Below are 14,562 nucleotides of genomic sequence, written 5' to 3' on the forward strand. Positions count from 1 at the left end.
GGGCTGCGTGTGCACACATGTATGCACTGCGGGGCTGTGTGTGCACACGTGTGTGATACAGGGCTGCGTGTGCACACATGTATGCACTGCGGGGCTGTGTGTGCACACATGTATGCACTGTGGGGCTGTGTGTGCACACGTATGTGCGCTGCAGTGCTGCGTGTGCACACATGTATGCACTGCGGGGCTGTGTGTGCACACATGTATGCACTGTGGGGCTGTGTGTGCACACGTATGTGCGCTGCAGGGCTGTGTGTGCACACATGTATGCACTGCGGGGCTGTGTGTGCACACATATGTGCGCTGCAGGGCTGTGTGTGCACATGTGTGCTGCAGGGCTGCGTGTGCACACATGTATGCACTGCGGGGCTGTGTGTGCACACGTGCACCACGTGCCGACACGTGTGCGCTGGGGCCCGGCCAGCTCCCTGCCGCTCTCCTGCCTTGTCCCCGTTCCAGGCCAGCTCCGTGCTTGGACATTTATGGTCTGGCTCACGGTGCCCGCCCGCGCGCTGCCGTGCTCGGGGCACCCCGTCCCCGTCACGGCCGTCACGGGACCCCCCCGCGGCAGCTGCCGCCCCACGCGGAGCTTTTTTTAGCCCTGACCTAGAGCTGCGTGTGCCCGGGGCTGGGGAGGCGCCGGCCGGACATCGGGGTCACGCGTGGCACCGGGCAGTGCCGGCGGGAACGCCCCGGAGCAGCCTGTCATTACCGGCATATTTAGGCCCGGGACAGGGAGGCAGGACCGGCCGTGGGCACCCTGCAGCCACCGCCCCACCCGTGGGTGTCCTGCGAGCCCCCGTGGGCGCCCCGTGAGCCCCCATGCCCACCCAACGGCCCCTGGGGGCAGCGGGGAGGGACAGCTCATGGCCACTGTGTCCCCATGTCCTCCCCGGGGTGTAGGGGTGGATCCGGCACCGGGGCGCCAGCAGAAGCCGGGGCTCCCCCCACATATCCCCGTGGCCTTGCTGGGGTGCCTGGGTTCGGGTTTCCTCCCCCGGAGCCAGCCGGGGTACAGTTAATCCCTGCTGCGGGGGCTGCTGCTGTCACCTCCTGCCGCTGGTGTCACCTCTCCTGCTGCTGCCGCCACCGAGCGATGGGTGCAAAAGGGCTGTGGCCACCATGCTCTGTGACCCCGGTGGCTTTGGGACCCCCTGGCAGCTCTAGAACCCCCGACAGCTCCAGGACCCCGAGCCTGACCCTGTCCGGGGGGCTCCTGGCTGTACGGGGCTGGCACCAGCCTTGTCCCCCCGGTTTGCACCGGCTGCTACCCCAGCCCAGCACGGGGTCGGCACCGGCTGCCGCACCCGCTTTGCCCCCCGTTTGCACGGGCTGCTGCCCCGGTACCGGGGGCGGGGACCCCGGTGAGTCCCGGCAGAGCCAGGGGGATCCCCGCGGGGGCGACCCCGGTGATGCCGCGGGATCCCGGGGACGTCAGCGGCCGGCTGTGACGTCACGGGGCCCCCGCCTGGGGGGCGGGAACCGGGGCCAGAGCGAGGGAACGGGCGGCGGGAGGAGGCGGCGGCGACGTTACCCTCGGTATCCCCGAGTCCCCCCGGGCTCCTGGGGCCGGTCCCCTCCGATCCCGGGCGGGGGGGACATTGCTGGGGTGGCATTAACGAGGGGGTGCTAATGGGGGGCACTAGTAAGGGTGGCACTAACGAGGGGGACATTGCTGGGGTGGCACTAATTGGGGGGTGGCACTTATAGGGGTGGCACTAATTGGGGGGGGCACTATTAAGGGTGGCACTAACGAGGGGACACTGCTGGCATAGCACTAATAGGAGTGGCACTAATGGTGGCACTTCAAGGGTGGCGCTCGTGGTTGTGGCACTGTCGAGGGGGACATTACTGGGGTGGCACTTACGAGGGTGGCACTGATGGGGGGCACTAATAAGGGTGGCACTAACGAATGGGACATTGCTGGTGTGGCACTAACAAGGGTGGCATTAATGGGGGGGCACTAATGGGGGTGGCACTAACGAGGGGGACATTGCTGGGCTGTCACTAATGGGGTGCCACTAGCGGGGGGACATTGCTGGGGTGGCACTAACGGGGGTGGCACTAATGGCGGTGGCTGTAACGAGAGGGGGCATCGCTGGGGACATTCCAGAGGTCTGACACCAACGGGGGTCATTGCCAAGGCTGGCATCACTGGTGGCACTAACGGGGGGACACTGACGAGGGTGGCATTTCTGATGGCACTAACGGGAGTGACACTGGGTGGGGAGCATTGCTGGTGGCATCGCTGCTGGTACTGACGTGGGGAGGAGGCATCTCTGGGGGCACCGCAAAGGGCTGGTGACACTAACGGGGTGGCAGTAATAGGGGTGGCACTAACGGGCTAACGGGCTGGGGGGGACATTGCCCCAGGCTGGTGTTGCTGGTGACACTAACGGGGGTGGCACTAATGGGGCTGCCAAGCCGCGGGGGTCGACCGGGCACGGCGGGGCGGGTCCCCCAAGATTCCCGATTCGGCCCCGGGAGCGGGTACGGGGGGTAGTACCGGGGGTACCGGGGGAGTATCGGGGGGTAGTATCGAGGGGGCACTGGGGGGGTACGGGAGGGTACCGGGTTGGTACCGGAGGGGTACCGGGTGGTTCCCGGGGGGTACCGGCTCCCTCCCCGCCCATCTCTCGCCGCTCGGGCTGAGCTCATCGCTCCCGCCTCGGGCGCCGTTCCCGGCGCTGGGCGCCCGCCAGCAGCCGCCGCTCTTTCCATCGCCCCGGCCAGGGTCTCCCCGCGGGGACCGGGAGCGGGGGCGGGGGGGACGCGGGGTCCCGCACCCGTGCACGGGAGATACCGGCCCAGATGGGCACCGGGGATACCGGCACCGGGGGGGCACCGAGGATGGGGCTCCGGGGATGGCAGCACCGAGGGGGCACCGGGGATGGGAGCACCGGGAATGGAGTTCCCAGGGGATGTCAGCACCTGAGTACCGGCAGCGAGGGGACACCGGGCATAACGGCACCGAGCACAGCAGAACCGAGGTGGGACAGAAGATGTGGGCTCCGGGGATGGAAGTACCGGGGATGGCGGCACCGAAAAGATACCGGGGATGGCGGAACCCAGGGAGCATCGGGGATAACAGCACCGGAGATACCGGCACCAAGGAGGCACCGGGGGTGGAGGCACCGAGGGGTATCAGCTCCTGGGTACCAGCAGCGAGGGCACACCGGGGATATCGGTACCGAGGTGACACCGGGGATAACGACACCGGGGATAGCGGTATCGAGGGGGTACCCGGGGATAAACGGCACTGGGGATAAAGGCACCAAGGAGGCACCGGGGATACCGGCACCGGGAATACGGGCACCGAGAATACCGGCACTGAGGGGATACCCGGGGATAACGGCACTGGGGATAAAGGCACCAAGGAGGCACCGGAGATAACGGTACCGGGGATACCGGCACCGAGGGGATACCTGGGGATAACGGTACCCGGGATAAAAGCAGCGGGGCGGACATCGGGGATCCCAGCACCGAGTGAGTAGGAGAATGGGGATACCGGCCCCGGCCCCTGCCCGTCCCAGCCCCGGGGTCTCCCCCCTTTCCCCGCCGGCGGCCTCGGGAGCCCCCGGGATGGGGGGGGCCGGGGGGCGCCCGTTCTATTTTTAGCCGGGGCCGCGCGGGTATTTTTAGCGCGGGCGCCGCGGTTGCGTCAATGGAACCCCGCGTGCGTCACGGCCGCGCCCCCGCCGGAACCGCCCCCCCCGCTCCTTCTACGGCGCCGCCGTGCGTCACGGGCCCGCGCACCGCCCCGCGCGTCACCGAGCGCTTAAGAGAAAGTAGTGACGGGACCGGAGCCCGGCGGAGCCCGCGCGGCGGCGGCGGCAGCGGAGCGGGAACCGGAGCCCCACCGCGCCGGCACCCGGGTACGGGCGGCACCGGGCTGCGGGGACCGGGCGGGGGACGCCGGGGGCGGGATGTCCCGGGGATGGGGGGTGCGCGCAGCGGGAGGTGCACGGGGTCGGGGGGCCCGGGGGACAGCGGGGCGGGTGTCCCGGTGGTGCTGGAGGCGGGTCGCGGCGGGCGTCCTGCAAAGCGTGTCCCGGTGGCACCGGGGGACGCCGTTTCGGGTGTCCCGATGTTACTGGGGGGCAGCCGGGTCGCGTGTCCCGGTAGCACCGGGGCTCAGGGCGGCGGGCGTCCTGCGAAGTGCGTGGAATCGGGTGGCCTGGTGGCACCAGGGGACTCCGGGTCGGACGTCCCGATGTCACCGGAGACAACCGCGTCGGGCGTCCCGATGCCACGGGGTACTCGGAGCTGCGGGCGTCCTGAAAAGTGCGCGGGGTCGGGCGTCCCGGAGGCATCCGGGAGAACCGGGTCGGGTGTCCCGGTGGTACCGCAGGCGAGTCGCGCCGGGCGTCCTGCGAAGTGCCTGGTGTCGGGTGTCCCGGTGGCACCGGCGGGGAACAGGGTCGGGTGTCCGGGTGGCACCAGGGAGAACCGGATCGAACGTCTCGGCGGCAGCGGGAAGAGCCGTGTCGGGTGTCCCGGTAGCACTGGGGGCTCAGGGCGGTGGGCGCGTTTTGAAGTGCATGGGGTCGGGTGTCCCGGTGGCAGCGGGGATCCCGGGGCTCGCGCGTCCCAAGGACACGCACGAGTCCGGTGAGTCTCGGAGCCCCCGGGGAGATTTGGGGATCCCGCTGGAAGGGACCGGGCGGTGCGATTGTGCCGGACTGGCCGGGGGTACCCGGTAGCGTCGGGGGGGGAGGCGCACTGAGCGGGGGCAGGAGAGCAAGGGGTCCCTGTCCTGGGGCTCCCGGGGAGAGCCCGACGGAGGCTCCGGGTGGAGCCGTGCGGGACCGAGAGCCATTTCTGGGGCTGCCCGCGGCCGTGCAGGGCTGCGGGGCTGGGACCGGGCTGGTCCCCGGTCTTGGGACTCCCGACTGGCTCCGGCTGCAGCCAGGGAGGGTCCCGAGCCCGGGGGCTGCGGGGGGCAGAGCCACCCCAAAACCGGGCATCACCCTGGGAGCCCCGAGCAGAGCGGGCATGGAGCTGGAGCAGGCAGCACCGTGCAGGCAGCACCGTGCAGGCAGACCTGGGGACATTGCCTTGCAGGCAGCACTGTGCAGGCAAGCCCCCCGCTGCCCACGCAGGCCTGGCAGTGGCTGCGTTTCGGCACGGCGAGGCAGCAGGTGCAGGCAGGGAGGTGGGCAGCGTTACCTTCCCCCCCCCCGGCGCTGCCGGCTGCTCTCGCCCGCCCGCGGCCAGGCCCGGTGCCAGGGGCTGCCACCAACCCGCGCAGGCAGTGGCCTCCAGGCCTGGGCACGAGCAGCTGCCTGCGCTCCCAAACGAGGAATCTGCAATTAGCGCTCAAGCCGTGGGCAGCGCGGGGGCCGCTGCGGGAATCTGTGCCCAGTCCCCGGGGGGTTCATGGCAGGGGGACCCCAAACGCCACCAGCGAGCGGGTGAGGGCAAAAGCATTTGAATAAGGAAGCGGCGACTGCGCCGGGTGCTGCCCATTGGTGCCAAACCCTGCACCGGGGCTGCGGGAAGGGTCGAGGCTTTGCATAGCCCAGCTGGCCATTTGCAGCCGTGATTTGCATGCAGGCCAGGAAAGCTGCCGGTGTCTCCCGCTGCCACGTCCCCAGCGTGGCCTCATGTCTTGATGTGGGGACAGGAGGCAGCTGGGGGGTCGCTGTCTCTTCTGAACCCACCTGGTCCCCGGCAGACTGGCACAAACCCCACAGGGGAACCAGGATTGGGCTGGGGGCTGGTGCCACACCATGGGTGCCAGGGCTGAACCCATGCTGGGTATTTTTAAACCCAGCTCCCTGGGCAGGTATCGGCTTTCTGGGCACCGGCGAGAGCTGCCGCACTTGACCGGGGGAAGCCGGGGTCCAGCGGGTGAGCTGGCTGCGGTGCCGTGCCCGGGCTGCGGCGGCCCGGGGCCAGGCGCGGCGTGACCTTTAAAGGTCTGCGAGATGAATTACATTATCGTCTTGCCATCGGGGTCACTCCTGGCTTTGCTTTCAGCTGGACTCCTGTTACGTCCTGCGTGGGGCCGGATCTGTGCCGCAGTGCCGGGGGCTGCAGGGATGGGGGGGTGGGCTCCTCTCCTTGCAGCAGCCAATGGATCTGGCTGCGTTTGCTTTTCCAAAAGGCTCCGGAATGGGTGGATGGGGGAGTCAGACCCTTGAGCCCTGGTTCAGCCTCGGCTCTGGCTTTCCCCGGCCAGCCCGGGGCTCGGGAATCCACCGCCCGCATTCCTCCCTCCTTCCCTTTCGGCGGCTTTGCTAAGCCAGCGTTTTGGGGAATGTCCTTTGCGCCCATTGGCTGTGGTGTGACCTTTCCCGAGGGTGGCAGCGGCCGCCGCCGGACAGCCAGCAGCTCCGGGGATCCGGCTCCAGCCCCGCTGCCTGCGAGGGGGACCCCGGCCAAGCCGCCGCGGTTCTCGCTCCATCTCCATCCTTGGTGTGGTCGCGGGGTGTTTGGGTGGTGGGGACCCCGCTGACAGCCTGCTCTCCCCACAGAGATGCCCTGCATCCAGGCGCAGTACGGCACGGTGGGCACCGGCCCCTGCGAGCGCTGCCCGGCCGAGCTGCTCAGCCCCGAGGGCGGCCGATTCCCCATGGAGGTGGCCGGCACGGACCTGGCGGCCGCCCCCGCCCTGCCCAGCTTCAGCACCTTCATGGAGGGCTACGCCGGCGAGTTCGATGCCTTCCTCTACCAGCTGCCGGCCGGTGGCCAGCCCACTGCCACCTTCAAGCTGGATGACTTCCAGGTGTACGGCTGCTACCCTGGCGCCTTCGGCGGGCAGCCAGATGAGACCCTCTCCTCCAGCGGCTCGGACTGTTACGGCAGCCCCTGCTCCGTCCCCTCGCCCGCCACGCCGGGCTTCCAGCCACCCCAGGTTCCAGGCTGGGACGGCTCCTTCGGGGCGTACTCGCCCCCACCGAACTATGAGGGTGGGCGGCCCTGGGTTGAACCGGCCGAGGGCAGCGGGTCGCAGCCCCCCTTCTTCGCCTTCGGCCCCCCGGCACCACGCCCCGGTGGGTCCCCCGCGACCCTGAAGGGACAACCGGGCCCCTCGCCCCGCCTGGACCCGCAGCTGCTGGACACAGACACCTTCGCCCTGGCGCAGGGCTCCCCAGGGGGCTTCGCCGGGCTGCCCCTGCCCCCCGCCTCACCGCTGCTGGAGGGGCTGCCGCTGGCCCCCAGCAAGGCGCGCAGCCCCGGGGCGGGCGAGGGCCGCTGCGCCGTGTGCGGGGACAACGCCTCCTGCCAGCACTACGGCGTGCGCACCTGCGAGGGCTGCAAGGGCTTCTTCAAGGTAAGGGCGGCCCCCCCGGACCCGCTGCTGGGATGTTCCCACAATGCTTTGCGGCAGCGGGAGGATGCTGCGGGTCCCCGGGGAGGGGCAGGGTGGGGATGTGGTTCTCCCCGCGGATGCGGAGCCGGATGCCGGGCTGGAGCGGGAGGAAAAGGAGGACAGAAGGGCTTTTGTTTGGGGTTCGGTGCCGCAGGCTGAGCCGCGGCCGTTCCTTCCCCGCCCGCAGCGCACAGTACAGAAGAACGCCAAGTACATCTGCCTGGCCAACAAGGACTGTCCCGTGGACAAGCGGCGGAGGAACCGCTGCCAGTTCTGCCGCTTCCAGAAGTGCCTTGCCGTCGGCATGGTCAAAGAAGGTACCGGCATCCCCTCCTGGGGTTGGGGGTCCCAGCGGGAGTTGGGGGGTGACCTCGCTCCGCAGCCCAGCCGAGCGGAGGACAGATGCGCTCACTGCGTTTCCCTCGCCGCAGTGGTCCGGACCGACAGCCTGAAGGGGCGGCGGGGCCGCCTGCCCTCCAAGCCCAAACAGCCGCCGGACGCATCGCCCGTCAGCCTCATCACCTCCCTGGTGCGGGCGCACATCGACTCGGTGCCCAGCGCCACCAAGCTCGACTACTCCAAGGTAGGGCCAGTGCCACTGCCCCACGCCATCCCCGCGGCCGCGCTGGGCTGGATCCTCACCCCGTCCCCGCGGCAGTTCCAGGAGTCGGTGCCGTGCCAGTTCGAGAAGGAGGACTCGATGGACGTGCAGCAGTTTTACGACCTGCTCACCGGCTCCATGGACGTCATCCGCAAGTGGGCCCAGAAGATCCAGGGCTTTGCCGAGCTGCCCAAGGAGGACCAGGACCTGCTGCTGGAGTCAGCCTTCCTCGAGCTCTTCATCCTCCGCCTGGCCTACCGGTGAGCCACGGCACGGCGCGGTGCGGCGGGGAGCCCCGTGCCGGGATTTGGGGGTGACACGTGGTTGTCCCCGCAGCTCCAAGCCCGAGGAAGGGAAACTCATCTTCTGCAACGGGGTGGTGCTGCACCGCCTGCAGTGCGTGCGCGGCTTCGGCGACTGGATCGACGCCATCCTGGAGTTCTCCCACAGCCTGCACCGCATGAGCGTTGACGTCCCCTCCTTCTCCTGCCTCGCCGCCCTCGTCATCATCACAGGTGAGCCCCCCCCCCCTGCCCCCCGCTGTCCCCTTCCCGGCCCCGCAGCCGTCATGCTGGCCTCACGGCTCCGTGTCCCTCCCCCTGTCAGACCGCCACGGGCTGAAGGAGCCGAAGCGGGTGGAGGAGCTGCAGAACCGCATCGTGGGGTGTCTGAAGGACCACGTGGCCGCGGGGGGGGCCGAGCCGGGGCGCCCCGGCTGCCTCTCCAAGCTGCTGGGCAAACTGCCCGAGCTGCGCAGCCTCTGCACCCAGGGCCTCCAGCGCATCTTCTACCTGAAGCTGGAGGACCTGGTGCCGCCGCCCCCCATCGTCGATAAGATCTTCATGGACACGCTGCCCTTCTGAGCCCCCAGCGGGGGGGCTGCCACCAGCCTTGACCCTCCCGGGGTTGTCTGGGGACATCTCGATCACCCCCAGGGATGCTTGGGTCCCCTGTGCAGCTGCCTGGGTGTCCCCTTGGGGACAGCCGGGTCCCCCACGTGCCTTCGTGGCGCCGGACGCAGACACACAACACCCCCAGTGCCTTCGCCCCGGGGGGCATCGCCGGCGCGGCGCCCCCCTTCTCCCCTGTAAAAAACCCCCCTGTTGTAAATAGCGAGCGGCCAGATCCTGTACAGAGCAGGGAGCGCGGGGGGGGCAGGGGGCTTTGTTCCCCCCGCCCAGTCCCACTCCCTTTTATATTTTCTCTTTTTTGCCTCTTTTGGCCATTTTCTGTATATAAACTTGTACGTATATTGAGAGCCACCCAAAGGAGCCGTTCCTCTCGTGTGTCTCCCCCGGTCACATCAGCTATATTTAATATACAGTGATTCTGGAGGGGGGGGCAGAGCGCCAGGGCTGGGGACAGCCGCTGCGGGGACAGCCGGGGCACCGGAGCCGCACGTTGCCCACGCCGCTGCCCTTGAACCGTCACTCGCCCCCCCGGCGGCGGCTGCCGCGGCCCCGCACCTGTCGCCCGCCTGATTTATCATCCCTAAAATAACCGGGAAGCGTGACTGGGTCCCCCCCCGTGGCCCTGGGGACATGGCGAGCGGCAGGGCCAGCGCTGGCAGAGGGGACAGTGTTTGGGGTCCCCGGACAGGGTGGGGGTCCTGATGCATGGGGGGGACACACTGGGTTGGCGCTGTCCCCCAGCTTGTCCCCTTCCTCCTGCTGGGGACAGCCTGGCCCCGGAGCAAATGTTAATGGGGACACCGAGGGCCGGTGACAAACAAGGGCCACATTGAGGCACTGCGCTGGGGGGGCCCCACAAAACAAGGGCCCCTCTGTCCCCCCCGCCCCCGCCATGGGGACAGTGCTGACGCACGGCGGGGCCGCGGCTGGGGGGTCGCTCCGGGGGGTCCGGGAGAGCCTCACGCGGGGGGGATGGGGGACACGGGGTGACAGCATGGCTCTGCCCCGCTGTGGGGCAGGAATGGCCGTGCCGTGGGGCGGGGGTGGCCGTGCCACGGCCCAGCTGCTGCCTGTCCCAACCTCGGTGACGGTGCCACCCCACACCCCGAAGCCACCAGGGAGGGCACCCTGAGGCCACTGGCTGGGTTGGAGGGGGGACGGGTCCCTGTCCCCTCCCTGTGGTGCTGGACTGGCCTCTGCCCACCTTGTCCCCATCCCTGTCCCCATCCCCTTGCTGGGGGCTGCTGCAGGAGGGACGGGGACGCTGGTGCCAGCACTGCCAGGTAAAAATAGCCCCGCACTGGCCGCGGCCACGCCGGCTGCCCCGGGGATGGGGACGTGTGTCCTGGCATGTGCCCAGCCCTGCGCCCGGTGACATGCACCGCCACAGCCCCCCCTGCTATTTACACCAGGACTTGTGTCACCACAGCGGCATGGGTGGCCTCATGCCAGTGTCCCAAATCCCAGTGTCCCCATGTCCCTGCATCCCCATGTCCACCCATCCCCATATCCACCTGTCCATACATCCTATTGTCCCTATGTCCCCATGTCCATCCATCCCTATGTCCCCCTTTCCCCATGTCCCTTTCTCCAGTACCCTCTTTGTCCCTGTGCCCCAAATCTCCATGTCCCCCTGTCCCATCTGTCCATATGTCCCCATATTGGTGTCTCTGTGGCCCCATGGCCCCTCTCCCAAGTCCTGTGTCCCCTGTCCCCATGTACACCCCGGTGTTCCCTCTTGCCGCCCCGGGCCATGGCACTGCGGGGGGGTCACCGGCGGTCACCGGTCCCCGGTCCCGTTCAGTAACCGCCACGGAGCCTCCAGTCCAGGGGGGCGCTGTGGGCTCGGGCGCGCTGCGCGGAAGTGAGCCGCTCTGCGCCGCGGGAGACCCAGCTCTGTGGCGTCCCGCCCAGAAACGAACCAAGCGGCGGCCGTGTGTGGGGGGGTCAAAGCGGGGAACGGCAACGGAGTCTCCACCATCGGGGCCGCACCGCGGCCGGAAACGGCACCGATGGTGGCAAAAATAATTAAAAGAGGTGTAGAGTGAGGAAACACGGCTACTGCAGCAAGAGGCGCTGCCTCTTCAGTATGACGGTGCGTCCTAACCCCCCTACGCAGATGGACTGCTCCACTTCCCTCATCCCTTGGTCAGATGGTCGGGCCCGGGTGGTGAGTGCGGCCGGACCGGGGGGGAACGGGACCCGGGGGAACGGGGCCCTGGGTGAGGGTGAGGGCGGCTGGGGGCCGAGGGGGCCCGGGGCTCTCTGGGGAAAATGGGACGTGAGGGGGCCCGTACCGGGACCCCTGGTACCTGTGGGGTCAGTACCAGACCCCTGGTCCCTGTGGGGTATTGGGGGGTCAGTACCGGACCCCTGGTCCCTGTGGGGTATTGGGGGCTCAGTACTGGACCCCTGGTCCCTGTGGGGTATTGGGGTGTCAGTACCGGACCCCTGGTCCCTGTGGGGTATTGGGGGTCAGTACTGGACCCCTGGTCCCTGTGGGGTATTGGGGGTCAGTACCGGACCCCTGGTCCCTGTGGGGTATTGGGGTGTCAGTACCGGACACCTGGTCCCTGTGGGGTATTGGGGGTCAGTACCGGACCCCTGGTCCCTGTGGGGTATTGGGGGGGTCAGTACCGGACCCCTGGTCCCTGTGGGGTATTGGGGGGTCAGTACCGGACCCCTGGTCCCTGTGGGGTATTGGGGGGGTCAGTACCGGACCCCTGGTCCCTGTGGGGTATTGGGGGTCAGTACCGGACCCCTGGTCCCTGTAGGGTATTGGGGTGTCAGTACTGGACCCCTGGTCCCTGTGGGGTATTGGGGGGTCAGTACCGGACCCCTGGTCCCTGTGGGGTATTGGGGGGTCAGTACCGGACCCCTGGTCCCTGTGGGGTATTGGGGGGGTCAGTACCGGACCCCTGGTTCCTGTGGGGTATTGGGGGTCAGTACCGGACCCCTGGTCCCTGTGGAGTATTCGGGGGGTCAGTACCGGACCCCTGGTACCTGTGGGGTATTGGGGGTCAGTACCGGACCCCTGGTCCCTGTGGGGTATTGGGGGGGTCAGTACCGGACCCCTGGTCCCTGTGGGGTATTGGGGGGTCAGTACCAGACCCCTGGTCCCTGTGGGGTATTGGGGGTCAGTACCGGACCCCTGGTCCCTGTGGGGTATTGGGGGTCAGTACCGGACCCCTGGTCCCTGTGGGGTATTAGGGGGCCAGTACCGGACCCCTGGTCCCTGTAGTGTATTGGGGTGTCAGTACCGGACCCCTGGTTCCTGTGGGGTATTGGGGGGTCAGTACCGGACCCCTGGTCCCTGTGGAGTATTCGGGGGGTCAGTACCGAACCCCTGGTCCCTGTGGGGTATTGGGGGTCAGTACTGGACCCCTGGTCCCTGTGGGGTATTAGGGGGTCAGTACCGGACCCCTGGTCCCTGTGGAGTATTCGGGGGGTCAGTACCGGACCCCTGGTACCTGTGGGGTATTGGGGGTCAGTACCGGACCCCTGGTCCCTGTGGGGTATTGGGGGGGTCAGTACCGGACCCCTGGTCCCTGTGGGGTATTGGGGGGGTCAGTACCGGACCCCTGGTCCCTGTGGGATATTGGGGGGTCAGTACCGGACCCCTGGTCCCTGTGGGGTATTGGGGTGTCAGTACCGGACCCCTGGTCCTGGTGGGGTGGGGAGGGCACACGCTGGGACACCTAGGTCCCTATGGGGAATAAAGGGGCTTGGCAGAGGGGCTGTGACCCAAGACTGTCGCCCAAGCAGGGGCACCAACAACCCTTCCCCAACACCCTTCTTTCCCCACAGGACCCGCCGTCGTGCCCCCCCCGGAGCCGCCCCCGCCATGAACTGCCGCGCGGAGGTGCTGGAGGTGTCGGTGGAGGGCCGGCAGGTGGAGGAGGCCATGCTGGCTGTGCTCCACACCGTCCTGCTGCACCGCAGCACCGGCAAGTTCCACTACAAGAAGGAGGGCACCTACTCCATCGGCACCGTGGGCACCCAGGACGTGGACTGCGACTTCATCGACTTCGCCTACGTCCGCGTCTCCTCCGAGGAGCTGGACCGGGCCCTCCGCAAGGCCGTGGGGGAGTTCAAGGTACGGGAGCCCCGTGCGGGGCTTAAAAACCATGGGGCTGCGTCCTGTCCTCGCCTGAGGGAGGAAGGTCAGGCCCTGGCCCCACGCTCTCTCGGCAGGACGCGCTGCGCAGCTCGGGCAGCGACGGCATGGGGCAGATCTCCCTGGAGTTCTACCAGAAGAAGAAGTCGCGCTGGCCCTTCTCGGATGAGTGCATCCCCTGGGAGCTGTGGACCATCAAGGTGAACGTGGTGAACCTGGCTAACGAGCAGGAGCGGCAGATCTGCCGGGAGAAGGTGGGCGAGAAGCTCTGCGAGAAGATCATCAACATCGTGGAGGTGATGAACCGCCACGAGTACCTGCCCAAGATGCCCACCCAGTCGGAGGTGGACAACGTCTTCGACACCAGCCTGAAGGACGTGCAGCCCTACCTGTACAAGATCTCCTACCAGATCACGGACTCCCTGGGCACCTCGGTCACCACCACCATGCGCCGCCTCATCAAGGACACGCTGGCTCTGTAGGGTGTCACCGCGGCGGGTTCACCCTTCGCAGTGGCACTTTCCGGCACAGCTCTTTTGGGACGGTGTCTCTGCTCAGATCCCTCCTCTCCGCCTCCAAAAAGCCTCGTGCATGGAGCTGAACTTGGTCTGGTCTGTAATTGGGGGGTGCTGCTGGTTTGGGGTGCTCGCCCGGCCTGGGGAACCGGCTTGGTGGCTCCCAGCGTGGCTGAGGGTGACGAGTCGTTGGGGTGAGAGCTGCAGGTTGGTGACACTTGGCAGAACGACGCTGGGGATGGACACAGGGCGGGGAGGTGGCATCTGAGCCTTGCACGGGCCTTGTCACTTGTTGGGGATTGGGACTTTTCTCTGCAGTCACTTGTCACCGCCTGCCCCCCCAGGTGCCACCCCTGTCCCTGGGGCTGAGCCGCTTGTCTGCGGGGCTGGGAGCCGAGCTCACCCCCTCCTCTGGGGCAAAAATAAAGTAGTTCTGCTTTCATGGGGAGTCTGGTCCCATCCTGGCTGTTGATGGGGCCAGTGTCCGCGGGGTGGGAGGGAAGGGGGTGTGAGGGCTGAACTGGGGTGTGGGGACAGGCCAGGATGGGCCATGGGACCCTGATACCCCAATGGGGTGACCCCAGCTGCCCCCGAGTCCCCCACGGGAGGGGACGGGGTGATCCCCCCTCCCTGCAGGATGCTGTGCCCCTCCCCAGCAGCAAAGAGGGACAAAGCCGCTTCCCCTGCCCAGGGGGGGCACCCGCAGGGCACCCGCAGAGCGAGGGGGGCGGTGGTGGCGGCTGAGATGGTCCCTGACATCACTTAAACCCTCCCCGGCTGTCACCGATGTGCCACCGCCCCGCACGCCCGCACTCCGCGCCGGGAGGAGGAGGAAGAGGAGATGAACGGCAGCGCGCAGGCCGGTGCCCGGGGCGGGGATGTGGGGGTGGCCGCCCAAATCGCCGTGGTGCTGGTGCTCGGCCTCGCCGTCACCTTCGCTCTCTTCTTCCTCGGCTGCCACCTGCTGCTGCAGGCCGAGGGTTTGGCGGCCGCCCCAGCGCAGGGCGAGCGGCGCCCGTCCCGCGAGGCCGGGGGGGACGCCCAGGGGACAGAGGGACCCTAGAGCCCGGCAGACAGACGGACAGGCGGATGGATGGACA

General features: G+C 68.3%; 2 protein-coding genes across 5 annotated transcripts; both read left to right on the forward strand.

Annotated features, from left to right (window-relative positions):
* The first annotated feature begins 2,825 nt into the window (after positions 1-2,825).
* NR4A1 (nuclear receptor subfamily 4 group A member 1) lies at positions 2,826-9,187 on the forward strand. Of its 2 annotated transcripts, none has more exons than XM_065043719.1 (7): positions 2,826-3,486; positions 6,480-7,279; positions 7,506-7,635; positions 7,750-7,901; positions 7,977-8,179; positions 8,256-8,434; positions 8,526-9,187. In XM_065043719.1, the coding sequence occupies exons 2-7, from the start codon at positions 6,482-6,484 to the stop codon at positions 8,780-8,782; spliced, it is 1,719 nt and encodes a 572-aa protein (XP_064899791.1). In that variant the 5' UTR covers positions 2,826-3,486; positions 6,480-6,481; the 3' UTR covers positions 8,783-9,187. The 2 variants fall into 2 exon arrangements, with proteins under 2 accessions (XP_064899791.1, XP_064899790.1); XM_065043718.1 differs by lacking the exon at positions 2,826-3,486 and adding an exon at positions 3,557-3,875.
* Positions 9,188-10,849: 1,662 nt separating this feature from the next.
* ATG101 (autophagy related 101) lies at positions 10,850-13,904 on the forward strand. 3 transcript variants are annotated; one of them, XM_005507865.3, is made up of 3 exons: positions 10,850-11,000; positions 12,638-12,926; positions 13,025-13,904. In XM_005507865.3, the coding sequence occupies exons 1-3, from the start codon at positions 10,984-10,986 to the stop codon at positions 13,427-13,429; spliced, it is 711 nt and encodes a 236-aa protein (XP_005507922.2). In that variant the 5' UTR covers positions 10,850-10,983; the 3' UTR covers positions 13,430-13,904. The 3 variants fall into 3 exon arrangements, with proteins under 3 accessions (XP_005507922.2, XP_005507924.1, XP_005507923.1); XM_005507867.3 differs by having other exon boundaries at positions 10,974-11,058; XM_005507866.3 differs by having other exon boundaries at positions 10,987-11,052.
* Positions 13,905-14,562: the final 658 nt, after the last annotated feature.

This window comes from Columba livia, chromosome 29 (genome assembly GCF_036013475.1).
Source record: "Columba livia isolate bColLiv1 breed racing homer chromosome 29, bColLiv1.pat.W.v2, whole genome shotgun sequence".
NCBI lineage: Eukaryota > Metazoa > Chordata > Aves > Columbiformes > Columbidae > Columba > Columba livia.

Bases quoted from the DNA above. Each gene is read 5' to 3' on its own strand.
- NR4A1 (XM_065043718.1), top strand. From the start codon at position 3,665: ATGGAACCCCGCGTGCGTCACGGCCGCGCCCCCGCCGGAACCGCCCCC. The intron at 3,876-6,479 runs GTACGGGCGGCA...CTCTCCCCACAG, and splicing joins CCCACCGCGCCGGCACCCGG to AGATGCCCTGCATCCAGGCG. The intron at 8,180-8,255 runs GTGAGCCACGGC...TTGTCCCCGCAG, and splicing joins ATCCTCCGCCTGGCCTACCG to CTCCAAGCCCGAGGAAGGGA.
- ATG101 (XM_005507865.3), top strand. The intron at 12,927-13,024 runs GTACGGGAGCCC...CTCTCTCGGCAG, and splicing joins AGGCCGTGGGGGAGTTCAAG to GACGCGCTGCGCAGCTCGGG.